The sequence below is a fragment of the Elephas maximus genome, chromosome 27 (assembly GCF_024166365.1).
Source record: "Elephas maximus indicus isolate mEleMax1 chromosome 27, mEleMax1 primary haplotype, whole genome shotgun sequence".
NCBI classification, from domain to species: Eukaryota; Metazoa; Chordata; class Mammalia; order Proboscidea; family Elephantidae; genus Elephas; species Elephas maximus.
The window spans coordinates 20,221,595-20,235,429 of NC_064845.1; the positions used below are offsets into that span (position 1 = coordinate 20,221,595).

At 38.8% G+C, this 13,835-nt stretch overlaps 1 protein-coding gene across 1 annotated transcript in view; it reads right to left on the reverse strand.

Annotated features, from left to right (window-relative positions):
* Nucleotides 1-13,835, reverse strand: part of KCNH8 (potassium voltage-gated channel subfamily H member 8) — a 446,972-nt gene that overhangs the window by 29,113 nt on the left and 404,024 nt on the right. Inside the window, exons 12-14 of the mRNA XM_049870926.1 lie at nt 10,066-10,104; nt 3,843-4,201; nt 1,631-1,737 (exon numbers count right to left, since the gene is read on the reverse strand). Of these exons, the coding sequence (XP_049726883.1) occupies nt 1,631-1,737; nt 3,843-4,201; nt 10,066-10,104 (505 nt within the window). The remainder of the gene's footprint in view (nt 1-1,630; nt 1,738-3,842; nt 4,202-10,065; nt 10,105-13,835) is intronic.

A 13,835-nucleotide genomic window follows, 5' to 3' on the forward strand; every position in this document is an offset into this window, starting at 1 on the left:
TAACAAAGAAAATAAAATTGGCCCTCATGGAATTTAGAGTCTAGCAAGAAAAAGAGACATTTAAAAAGCAAAAGAGGATTGGATTTTGTCCTAAGGGCACTGGGATGCCACTGGAGGGTTTTAAGCGTAGGAGTATTCCCCCCACTGCAGTTGAGTTGAATTTGACGTACAGCAACCCTATAGGACAGACTAGAACTGCCCCATAGGGTTTCCAAGGAGCAGCTGGTGGATTCAAGTATAGTATAGTCCAGGAGCATAGTATTAAGAATAAATTTGCATTTTTAGAAAGTTCACTCTGCCTGGAGAGCAGCATGAGGCCAAAGAAGAGACTTTGGTAGTAATCCAGCCAAGTGATGGCCGTAACCAGGAAAAGGGTGGTAGCAGTAGGGATGGAAAGTTACGGATGGAGCTGAGAGATATTTATAACGTAGAATCAAGAAAATTTATTGCTTGAATGGATAAATTGGGGGTATATGATGAAGTAAGGGAGAAGAGGAATGTAAGGGTTGGTGGAAGCTGAAATAGGTGGATGAACATGGTAAGACTCTCTGCCTCGTTTCCAGGTAAGCCAACAGGGAAAACTGCCAGTTGAAACCCACCACCAACTTTCCTGTCTATGACTATGATTTCTATACCCTTTGCCCCTCCCTCCAATAAAGGAGTCTTAGTAGGACCCTCTGTTTCCCCAGAAGATGATGTCCACTGAGAAGCAAGGTTGCTGATTGAGATGGAATACTGGCATTCTAACCAAACACTGACCTACGCACAGAACTGTACATTCTAAAGTCATTGTTAGCCTTGGTTTTGTCCATAGAGGAACTCACTGATTAACAGGAGATCCTGACAAAAGGATCTCAGAGTTGGGTAGGAAGAGGAGGAGAAGGTGGGCAGGGGGTTGCTGGCTTTGCATCTGGTAGCTGGCTGGTAACTGTTTTGAACTGATGTTTAACACTGGTTTATTATACTGTCTCCATCAGATACAGGTCTGTCTTTAGAGTTTTTTTTTTTTTTTTTTTTGTCATTTCTGGCCTTTATCATATTGACAGGTTCCTTTTTATAAGCACCGAACTCAAGGCTGAAAGAGAGAGGGCCTGGGGCTGGTTTTGAGAGTGCCCTTACATTCACTGACTATACTAGATGTTAGTGCTTCATATAGTTTTCCATCATTGCTAACCTGCTCACATCCTTCTGAAGTTCTTTATCCTCTGACAATCTGCAAGTAAATAACTTCTCACCAAATAAATTGGTTAAATATAACCAATGTTCCTACAGAGCACAACCAATACAGCATTTCCTCTGGGTAATGTTGTTTTTGTGGATTGATCTGTATTTATAATAGGAAAACATGGTTACTTTCTGATGAATGGCAGGAATTTGAGTCTCCTGACACACCATTGACCTTGGCTGTTAAATAGCAGGGCATCTAGCTTGAGCAGGGGAGCAATAACAAATGATATCTTAATTACCTGGAGACAGCACAGACTCGAGTCAAATTATTTCATGTCATTGGTAAAAGTTCTGTCTTACAGAGAATATTCTGAGAATGGGAAAGCAAAACAATGCCAATGCCAAACATTGCAAGTTAAAAAGGAATATTGCCTCTTGAGAGAAGATTTAATATAGAGCTCACCTCCGAGAGGAGGGGAAATTCTGGCCTCTGGCCTGATTCGTTCCGAGCCAAAGTCAAAAGTCTGGCTTTCTTCACTGCTGTTTCCATCTTCAATTCCATCCACAATTCTGTTTGAAATAAAGGAAAACGTTTGGTTGTGCATTCAAATTCATGGGTCTTAGTATTTGGAGAAGACTTTTCCTTTTAAATATTGCACTAAGTTTCTAAATTTTAGCTACTTTAGAGCTGTGCTATCCAATATGGTAACCATTAGCTTTATATGCCTATTGAGCACTTGAAATGTAGCTAGTGCAAATTGAGCTTTACTGTTAATTATAAAATACACACTGGATTTTGAACACTTAATAAAAAAATACATATATATAAATTATTTCATTAATAATTTTTTTATATTATTTACCCTTGATATGATGATATTTTGGCATACTGGATCAAGTAAGATGTATTATAAAATTAATTTCATCTGATTTTTAGATACTTTAGCATGGCTACTAGAAAATTTAAAATGACATATGTGCTTCACAATTTTGGCTGTCATTATGTTTCTATCGGACAACACTGTTGTGGAATTTAGACTCTTATTTATTTTCAGATTCAAAACCTTAAGTTACAGAAGTCTTCTTACTTAAATTCACATTATACCACTACACAACCCAGGAGGAAAATGGTTTAAGGAATGATTACACCATCACAGAAAATAATTCTGATGACATCTCCATTCTGGACTTGGACAAAACTCTGAATGTAAGAAATGAAGAATTACAGTTAAATTACTGGTGGGACTTTATCTAGTCTTCTTTTCCTGGTAAATAGTGTCTAACCCATTCCTTATTGAAAAAAATAACACAAGTCCATTGTAGAGAATTTAAAGTTAACAAAGGTCAGACAATTAAAATCACCCGCAATTCACCACTACTGTTACATTTTGGTTTATGTCCTTAAAATATTTTTCTATATAGAAAATATGTTCTTTTTATAAATGTGGGATCATACTATACATAAATTTTTCTTTTTTCAGCTCTGACACATTTTCCTGTTCAAAAATGTATTTTTTTTCCTTTTTAGTAAAAACTTAGGAAAGAGATAAGCAATGTGTTCAAATTACCATCTTTAACAGAATTCCTAAATGTTTAATGTATGCCTACTTTTCACTAAACCTATTTTTTCTTGTTCTCTCTAATGGATAGGTTGTATTATTCAAATGAGTAATTAAATATATAGTATATCACTTGCCTTCCAAATAGAAAAATGGAATTTGAATTCAGCTTTTAGAATTAAGTCGCTCTAAAATAAAATTTTTTTTTTTTTTTTTTAGTTAACCTTCAAGTTTCACTTCTTATAACTTCACAGTAGGGATAATATGAACTACTTCACAGAATTCCTAAGAAGGCAAAAGGCAATAATGAAAGTGAAATTACCTAGTAAAATACGCAGAATATAGAAAGCACTAAATATTATTTTCTTCTTGCTTCTACGTATGATTCTGCTGTTACGTGATTTTAACTGTAGGGTTGCTATAGGGTCACTATGAGTTGGAATTGACTCGACGGCACTGGGTTTGGTTTTTTGGTTTGGATTGCTTCTATGAACCATAGCTTGCCCCGTGTGCATTTTCTAAGTCAGGACTTTTTACCCTCTCAATCACCTTTAGAAGATCCCAAAGTGGATATTTTTAAAATTAAAAGATAGAGCAACGCCTTGTTATCAGACATTAGCTACTAAAGAGGCCAGAAATAAAACTAAGCTTCAGTCACCTACAACAATGAGGCAAAGAGTATGGAAAAAAAAAAATAGAAATCATTAATTCATTTCCTTGATAATTTCAACTTGTTGCTCCATGAAACTATTGGTAAGATCAGACACTGAGGGGTAACATTGATGGACTTTGTTTCATCTCTTTCATTATAAGTTATAAAATTACAATGCAGAAATAGACATTTAAAATAATGGGCAGACTAAATGGGTAAAGGAAGTAGAAAATGAATTCTGAGCATTTAATGGACTCTTTTGAAATGTATTGCTCGAACTACTTGTAAACACACATCAGTATATATACTAAAAAAAAACTGCACACAATATTCAGGGAAACTAAAAAAACCCAGGTCAGTCAGGAACCCACACAGCAGAAAGGCCCAGAAGGCTGAGTAATTTACTAGTCAAGTTACTTGGCTGAATAAAAGGCTGCCACAATCAACATGAGGTGAACTCTTACCTGGGACTGAGGTCTGGGGGACCAGCACTATTCAAAGTTGAAAGCTGCAATTTCAAGTTCTTCTCTTTCCTTTTACCATGGTTAGGAGGGTCAGCTTCCTGCTTGGTTTTTGGGGAATTTGAACTGGAGACTCTGATAGGGGAGTGAAATGGTACTGTTCCAGAAGCTAGCTGCTTCAAGCTTAAACCCAGGTAACTTTTATTGCTTCCTGCCTTCTTGTTACGTGAAAAGGAGGGACCCCTTGTGTAGATAGGGGAAAGAGAGGCAGTCTCCTCCTCTTCCCTCTCCTCTTCTTCTTCCTCATCTTCCACAATGGATGGGAGTCTCTTCTTGATGCTGCCATTTCCCTTGGACTCTGACTAAATCAGAGGATAATACAGATTAGTACAGACTGCAAAGACCTTGAGAGATAATCACTCATGCTAGAGTTCTCATCGGAACAAAGATAAATCCCCTAGAGACTTAGTTCTCCTTGAAACTGAAGTCTTTGCAGATTTTGTTATTATTTACTCACGTGTTAGAAGTCTCCCTATTTTTTCTCTTTCCAGCATTTACCTGCTCTACCTTCCTCATTTCAATTCATTCTCCTGTCCCCTTTCTCTTGGTCTTTTTAACTGCCTTACTGGGGGCGGGGTGGGGTAAGTACTTTTTACCAGGTTTGCACCTTGATTTTAATTACGCTTTTACTTGCAGTTGTATATGATGGCATACGCTTAGGGATAAAGAAAATTTCAATTTTCATGGAAGGCCTTGGGCCTTGTTATTTTAAAGTTACAGGGTCTTCAGTGGAACTCTATGGGGAGATCAGCCATGATTCTCAAGGGAAAAAAAAAAAAAAGTCTTTTCTATTTTGGATGGAAGGCGATCAGAAGTGTCCCTCAGCTACTCTGCTTTCTGTTTCCCTCATCTGCACAAATGGGTTCACAGGAAATGGAGCAAATCACCTGATCTGGTCCCCTTGAAGAGCCTTGGAAAGGGAGGAGAAATAGTCTTGTCAAAACCATCTTAAGACCACCAAAGTGTTGACTGGGGTCATTCAGTTTTGTGGGCCAAGAATAAGCAAGAGAGAGGATGTGACAGGACAACTAAGGTGATGAAGGAGGGGCAGGGCAGAGGGCAGCAAAGGCTAAGGTAGTGGACCTCAATAGAATTCCTGTAATAATGCATGTTTCTTGCTCTGCCCGAGACATAGCTTCCCTGCTCCAAAAGGTCACTTCATTTTTCTGTGCTCAGTTTCTTTTGAAGATAGAATCACCTATATCTGGCTTATCAATAATTTCTAATAAAAATGAGGAATTAACCCAAATGCCCTGAAAGCACTATTTAAATCTCATGAGCTGTCATGGTTATTCATAACCAGTTAGTTCATTGGTGTATATGGCTTTAACTACATCTCTAACAGTTATGATACTAGCTATATCAGTAAGGAAAAAACAATAAATTTAAACATATGGTGACTTATAGGTAATTCAGTTAATGCCATAACTGCTAAGTGAAATGTTTGGCTTACCCATTGTATTAGTTATCTAGTGCTGCTATAACAGAAATACTACAAGCGGATGGCTTTAACAAATAGTTTACTCTCTCACTGTCTAGTAGGTGAGAAGTCCGAATTCACGGTGCCAGCTCTAGGGGAAGGCTTTTCCTCTCTGTCGGCTCTGAAAGAAGGTCCTTGTCATCGATCTTCCCTTGGTCTTGTAGTTTCTCCACACAGGCACCCCCGGTCCAAAGGAGGAGCTATGCTCCCAGTGCTGCTTTCTTGGTGGTATGAGGTTCCCCCATCTCTCTGCTCACTTCTCTCTTTTACATCTCAAAAGAGATTGACTTAATACACAACCTAATCTTGTAGATTGAGTCTTGCCTCATTAACATAACTGCCTCTAATCCTGCCTCATTAACATCATAGAGGTAGGATTTATAACACACAGGATATTCACATCAAATGACAAAATGGTGGACAATCACACAATAATAGGAACCATGGCTTAGCCAAACTGATACACATTTTGGGGGGGACACAATTCAATTCATAAAATACTCATGATGTTTTGTGTGTGTGTTAATCTTAATGGCTCAAAATTTCTTGAGGAAATGGCATCATTAGACTCATGTTTCCAACTAGATACGATAGATTTAATTCATGGTAAACCCATAAATTCTGTGCTGGGACAGCCCTTTTTTAAAAAGATTTATTTGATTGCCTTTTGCTTTTCAGAACATTTTAAAACTGTGCTTTTAACAAAACTTTGACCCACGTGGAATTACAGGGAAACATACACTAGTATTGTGGAACAGAAAAATTAGCTTACCCAGTGAAAGACACACAGGGCAAACTTATCCAATAAATGAAAAACAATGAGTACATTCTCTAACTGGACTTCTGTTCACATCTGCTTTGTCAATTTAATCATTGCCTTCTTTCGACAAGACTCTGCTGGTTTGACTAGAATCCCCTAATAACCTATTAACTGTATTTCTACATGTTTGTTTAATTGTCATACATCCATTTTGTAGTGGAGACTTGGAATCCCAGACACATTGCTTTGACACTGATTCTGGAGACAAAGGCAGCAGAGATTACTTATTCCAGAATTAATTATTCCACTTACATTGCTACAGCCAGGACCCTAATTGATTAGATCCCTAACCCTCTGGCCCACATTAGCGTCTAGGCAGTGGTACTAGTTACCTTCTTCAGGGCATCCATATACATAGGATATAGTTTCTCTTGTGTAGCCATATTGAACTGTGTACGCCATGTCACAAAGTTCAGACAGCAGATCTTTTCCTTCTCTTTTGACCCACCCCTTAATTCCCTTTTTGCATCCATGATGACAAGGAGGTTTTCATCCCCATAGTCAAAGAGATCTCAAATTTGGCCCATGACCTTTTCTTGAGACAACCATATAAAGCTCACAAATGACTAGATTGAGTCAAACCTGTCTTCACTGAAGGAGAAGCAGGATAAAGTCTAATGGCTGAATCCATGGACTTTTGGGTACACAGTCCTAGTACCTTAGTCAAGTAGTAAAGGCCTTGGCTTTGTCTCCTGTAAACTGGTGTTATGGATTGAATTATGTCTCTCAAAAATGTGTTGTAAATCCTAACCCCTATATCTGTGGTTACAATCCCATTTGGGAATGGGTTTTCTTTGTTATGTTAATAAGGCAGGATTAGTGCAGGGTGTGTCTTGAGTTAGTCTCTTAAGATATAAAAGAGATTAAACAAGGAAGCCAGCAAATAGAGATAGGGAAAGAGAGATGCCAAGCCACATGAAGACTGCCCAGGAGTAGAAGCTCAGAAGAGACAAGGACCTTCCTACAGAGCCAACAGAGGTAGAAAACCTTTCCCTAGAGCCGGCACCCTGAATCGACTTGACGGCAAAGGGTAAACTGTGAGAAAATAAATTTGTTTGTCAAAGCCTTCCACTTGTGGTATTTCTGCTATTGGAGCACTAGATAACTAGGACAATCGGGAATGGTGTTGGGGTGAAAAAAAAAAACCAGCAGCTAGACATTAGATAATACAAGTTAAGCACTTAACAATATGCTTAGAAAGTTCTTAAAAAATGCTTTCCCTTGGGATGATCATCATGATTATGATCATGAAAAAGAAGAGTTATCAGGGTATGTACCACATAGAGTGCTGGTTACCTCCTTTTATGCAATCTCTACTTCTTTCTTAGTTCAAAGAACTCCTAGCATTGCATCCTGACCAATGACCATCTTTCTTGGCTTCCTTTGCCACTTGGTTTGGCTATGTGGCCATGCTCTGCGATGATGACATATAAGTTGACAGGTTTATGAGGTGGTCCTACAGAGGAGTCTAGGTTAGGAAGGCTCCTAGGAAGAGGGAGGCCTCTCTCCCTCTCTTTCATGTATCTGTGGTTTATAGGCTGAAACATGTATGAAATTGATCTTTCTCCAGCAACCATCTTGGAGAATGAGGAGAACTCGAGGAAGGAAGACACAGGTTGAGGATGTTGAAGCAGAAAGAAGAAAGCCTGGGACCAAATTTACACTCTGGAGCTGTTATACTACCCACATCTGGACTTGTTCATGAAAGACAAATAAACTTCCATTGTCTTGAAACCAGTATTATTCTGGTGATCTTTTCTTTTTTAAATTTTACTTTGTTGTTGTTGAGAATATACATGGCAAAACACACACCAATTCAACAGTTCCTATATGTACCATTTAGTGACATTGATTACTTTCTTTGAGTTGTGTAACCATTCTCACACTTCTTTTCTGAGTTGTTCTTCCTTCATTAATGTAAATCCACTGTCCCCTAGGGTTCTTATCTAATCTTCCAAGTTGCTGTTGTAACTTTGACCCTGTATAGATAGTTCTTAAAAGTGCATAATGCTGAAGGCAGACATTTTTTACTAGTTAAGCTATTGTCTGGTTTTAAGAAGACTTCAAGGGATATTTTTGGTTTGAGGTTTAAAGAGTATCTCAGGGCAATAGTTACCAGGGGTTCATCCAACCTTCATGACTCCACGAAGTCTGGAGTCCATAAGAATTTGAAATTCTGTTGTGCATTTTCCCCCTTTTGATCAGGATTCTTCTATAGAATCTTTGATCAAAATGGTCAGTAACAGTACGTGGGCACCATCCATCTCTTCTGGGCTCATGGTAAAACAGTTGTTTATAGAGGCAATTAGCCACACATTCCATATCCTCCTTCTGTTTCTGATTCTCTTTCTTCCTCTGTCTTTTCAGGCAAATAGAGACCAAATTGTTGTGCCTCGGATCACCAATTGAAAGCATTTAAGACCCCAGGCACTGTGCATTGAACTAGGAGGTAGAATAGAAGCACTAAACATGTTATTAGGCCTATTAACTAGTGTGTCCCATGAAATCATGACCCTAAACCTCCAAACCAAGAAGACAAATCCCATGAGGTTTTTTGGTTGTATATAAGTATTCTGATGGTTTTCATATCACAGATGAACTTCAGCCTAAATTATACAGAAGATTTTTTTGTTTTCAGTTAACAGCCCCCTTTTCACCTTTTACGGGTGTTGTATTCTTGAGAGGGATCTTTATTTTCAGAGTGTTATGAAGGTGTGAAAGAGCCCTGGTGACACAGTGGTTTAGTGTTTGGTTGCTAACCAAAAGGTTGGTGGTTGGAACCCACCAGCCACTCTGCGGTAGAAAGATGGGGGCAGTCTGTTTCTGTAAAGATTTTACAGCCTTGGAAACCCTATGGGGCAGTTCTATTCTGTCCTATGGGGTTGCTATGATTCAGAATCAACTCGACAGCAATGGTGTTTTTTTATTTTTATGAAGGGGTGAGGAAGTCAAATTGGAAAATCCAAAAGGTGGCTAAATTGCTCTTCATGGGAAAGGGAACACAGGAAGATCTGTGGGAAGGGTGGGAGATGAAGGAGAGAGGAGAGGCTGCTTAGGGAGAAGAGCAGAAGCATAAAGGACATTTTGCTGGTTGCTGAGGAGGAATTTTGTAAAGAAACAAAGAGTGTCAGAGAGGAAACTGGCTGAAAGAACAGAGATACTTTAAGAGCTTCTACAAAGTTGCTGAACATAGTATTAAAAGTAAACTCCACTTGATGCCCCCAACCATCTTCAGTAAATATCCAATGTCTTTGTAATTTGTTATATAATTGGATATATTTGTGTTTTATATGTGTGTGTCACAGTGTTGAGTTCTGTTTCAAGAAAGATACCGAACAAGAAAAGGAGCTGTTCACACGATTCCTGTCACAGGATTATTGATAATGAAAGTCCCAGCTAAGAAATCTGACATCACCATTCCTTCGGGAAAGCATCCAGTGAAATTGGGGGGTACTTAAAAGTTGGGACTATCTTAAGAGCTCAAGTGAAATTACTTCCAGATTATCTCTGAATCACACTTGTCTACATTACGGACACCTGTTGTAGTACCAACTGGTTGCTTATAAGAAAACACTTGACTATCAATTTTAAATACAATGAAAATACTTTTAAGATCAGTACCTCAGGACTTTGTACTTTTGGAAGTTTCTGGTAATAAACTGTAATAACAATAAAATCTTTATCTAAGGCTGTAACTTTCAATACTTCTCCATTCCCAAGCCCAAGAAAGTCAGTCACCACATCTCTCATTGGGGAGTATATTAGTGAAAGTCGAAAATAAGTACATTAAATCCTAAAGGGGGAGCCAGAATTATTGGTACCTTCAAGTGTTAGATAATTATTTTGCTCTTTAATAAAAGCCGTACCTGTGAGACCGTAGATTTGTTCGATAATCTTGATATCACCTGAAAGAGCAAAAAATGAGTAGAAGTTGTTTAACAATTATTCAAACCTTCCCTGGTGGTTTGGGACAGAGATGAAAGGAGATAGATGCTCAGATATAGTGTGGGTAATGGTGCCATCTTCCACGTGGGTAGGCCAGAGAAGAGAAAATACCCCTTCGAAGGCGCTGAAAGCTCTTCTCACATCCCAGCCTCTAGGGTCTCTACTGACCACTGTCTATAGTGAAAAAAGCCACAGCAAACTGAGTATCTAGCACAAGGCATCACACCTAGGAAATAATGATGAAAACCGTGGGCTTTTTGCCTATATATTTCCCATCTTGATGCTTCATTATCTCTACTTTTCCTACTTCCTCATTCCTCTTTCCTGTTCTTTTCCTAATTCATCATCCATGCTTTCTCGGTTTGGCTCCATGAAAGCAGAAATCTATAGACAACTCATTTCAATTACTCATCTCCCTTTCTTAGTTTAACATGGGTGGGGATTATGTCTCTTTTCTTACCCTTTTGTTTTACTTTCTGGCTCTTTTGTTTATGTTCATCGCGGGCTAGGATTAGATTTAGTGGGGCGTCCTAATCCCCTACTTAATTGAATCCATGATCCCACTGATGGTAAAAAAGAAAAACAAAAAATGCTGCCAATCCAACTGTGATGTGCCACTGATGATAAGATAGATCCCAAATTCAGAATCGCTAAAATGTGAAAAATGAATTCTGTGTTAGAATTACTTAAATGCAAACCTCAGGGTACCTCTTGTATAAAATCAAGCTGTGGAAATGGGGACGAGTACATGAAAAAACATGCATTTTCTACGATGTATATAACACCCCGGGAACATGTGTCAGGTCTCATCACATTGGTTTTTTTGGTTCAAATACACTTTTTTTGTTTTCAAGTGGTAATAAATGCTATAAATTAACATAATTTTATTCATATTGAAAAAACAAAAACTTGACTTGAAAATGATCTACCTAGTAAGCCAGACATATTTGGTAATGTTGTCACCCTCTGCTTCCCCCCACCCAGATGATTAGGGAAATAGATATGTTATTATTTACACAAATGCCGACATCCTTATTGCTGTGCAAATATATGTTTCATCAATGTTTAATTTTATCAGTCAATCCACTCTACATCTGCCTAGTTGCCTAAATATGCATTAATCAGAAGCATCATAGACATAAGTTTTGTGATAATTCTCTAAACGATGACAAATAAAACAGCTGAATAATTAAAAACGTGAAAAAATAGAACAAAATTACGGTGCTGTTGCTACTGTGGTAGACACAAAGATGTGTTTTAAAAAGTCTTTCGGGGCAGCTCAGATTAGAGGAAAGGTATCCATGTTTGCCATACGCTGCTAACCTAAAAGGCAGGCACTTTGAAGCCCACCCAGCAGCACCACAGAAGAAAAGCCTGGTGACCTACTTCTGTAATGATTATAGCACGAGAACCCTATGGAGAAGTTCTACTCTATGACACATGAGGGTGCCACGAATCAGAACCGACTAGAAGTCAATGGGTTTGGTTTTTGTGGCTTATCATAATGAGACTCAGGAAACCTGGATACCTCTGGATCAGAGATACCCTATGAGGTATGAGAGAAAGACACTGGCTTTGGTGTCATTTGATTTGAGTGTGACTCTCAGCTCCCAGGCTTCCTTCTAGCAGGAGTTCTGTCAAGTTGTTAAATCCCTGCCTTGTTTCTCTATATCAGAGCTTCTCAAACTGTAATGTGCATACGAATCACTTGGGGATCTATTAAGTTGCAGAGTTTAATTCAGGAGGTCTGGGGTGGGGGCCAAGATTCTGTATTCTCAATGAGTTCTCAGGCATTACTGACGCTGCTGGTCCATTAGGCACATTTTGAGTAGCAAGATCTCATAACCAACATCACTGCTATTGTCATCTTATCCCCTATCAATTCATTAAGTATTTGCTACGTATGTGATACCATGGACTGTCAAAAGGATGAATAAATCTGTCTTGGAAGAAGTACAGCCAGAATACTTCTTAGAAGAGAGGATGATGAGACTTCGTCTCACATACTTTGGACATGATATCAGGAGGGACCAGTCCCTGGAGAAGGACATTATGCTTGCTAAAGTGGAGGGTCAGCAAAAAAAAGGAAGATCCTCAACAAGATAGACTGACACAATGGTTGTAACAATGGGCTCAAACATAGCAAGAATCATGGGGATGGCACAGGACTGGGCAGTATTTCGTTCTGTCATACACAGGTTCACTATGAGCCGGAACTGATTCAACAGCACCGAGCAACAATACATGTGATAAGGAGCTCTGGTGGGGCAATGGTTAAGTGCTTGGCTGCTAACCAAAAGGTCAATGGTTCGAACCCACCAACCACTCCACGCAAGAAAAGACCTGACGATCTGCTTCCGTAAAGATTACAGCCTAGGAAACCCTATGGGGCAATTCTACTCTGTCTTATAGAGTCTACTATGAGTAGAAAATCAACTCCATAGCATACAACATGTATGTGATAAGTATTCCTGATAAGAGTTTCCCAGGTATTATGCCTATTAATTCTCACTGCAACCTTATCAGGCAGGTATTTTAAATCTCCATTTTGCAGAAGAGGAAACTAAGGGCATAGGCAGTGTTAAGTGACTTTTTCAGAGTTGCAAGGTAGTAACAGACAGAGTAGGAAAATGAACACGGGAGCATTTGATGCTAGAGTGGGCTGTTATGGTGATTAAACACAATGATATATGTAAAAGTCACTGGCATGTAGTGTAATTTTGTTCCTCTTATTTCGATGGCTTTGATTCTCCAATGTACCTCGTTTACCAAATTCACTGATACAGATGATCAAGGGTCATATAGCTATATGAATGAGAGGTTTGTAATTTCCCAGCACTGTGCTAAACATCCTGAATAATTTCATTTATATATAGTATTATCACACGCTTTTTAAAAAAATTACTGATATAGTCTATTCACTAGCACAACATCCAGTCAATTCTGCTATGTACAAGGGATATTGGTTTAATGGGAATATAGCACCTTAGAGCTAGAAGTGGCCCTACAGAGTATCTGTCCAATGGTTTCCACACCAGCCACATCATGGAATATCTTGACAAGTGTCCTTTAAAAGAATCCAATTCCAGCTCCAATTACAGAGAGTCATTTTTAGTTGGTGGTGGTGGGGTCCAGAAATCCAAAACTTTACTAAAGTCTCCAGGTCAGGTTTCAAACAACTGAATTAGTTGAACTCCCTAACTTTACAGATGTAGAAACTGCCCCAATTCATGCATCTAGCTAGGAGCAGAACCTCCACCACAAGCCAGGGCATCTTTACTCTCAGTGTTCCCCACACAAAGTCATAAGCCTTCTAAGGTACTTCTACTAGAAGCTAATGCTTATTTGGACTAAAAGGCTGAATTCCTGATGTGTTGTGAAGTTTAATCCAGCCCAAGGTTTGATGATTGCTGCCAGAAAGCAGCCCATGAAAACTTTTCTGATAACCAGGTCACCCAAGCAGTGCTTTACCTTTTTTGGATCACAGACTTTTCTGGAAATTTGAGGAAAACTAGGCATTCTCTCCCTGAGGGTGGGGGGCAGGGAAGCATGGATACAATCTTTGGATGGAAAATGTTTATTGATCCCACTTTTTTGTTCCACCAGCTTGAAGAAGACTCAAAGACTTTGACGATTTTGAGTCCTCTGTATGTGAAATTTTGTACATCACTTAGAGAGTAGAGATAATACT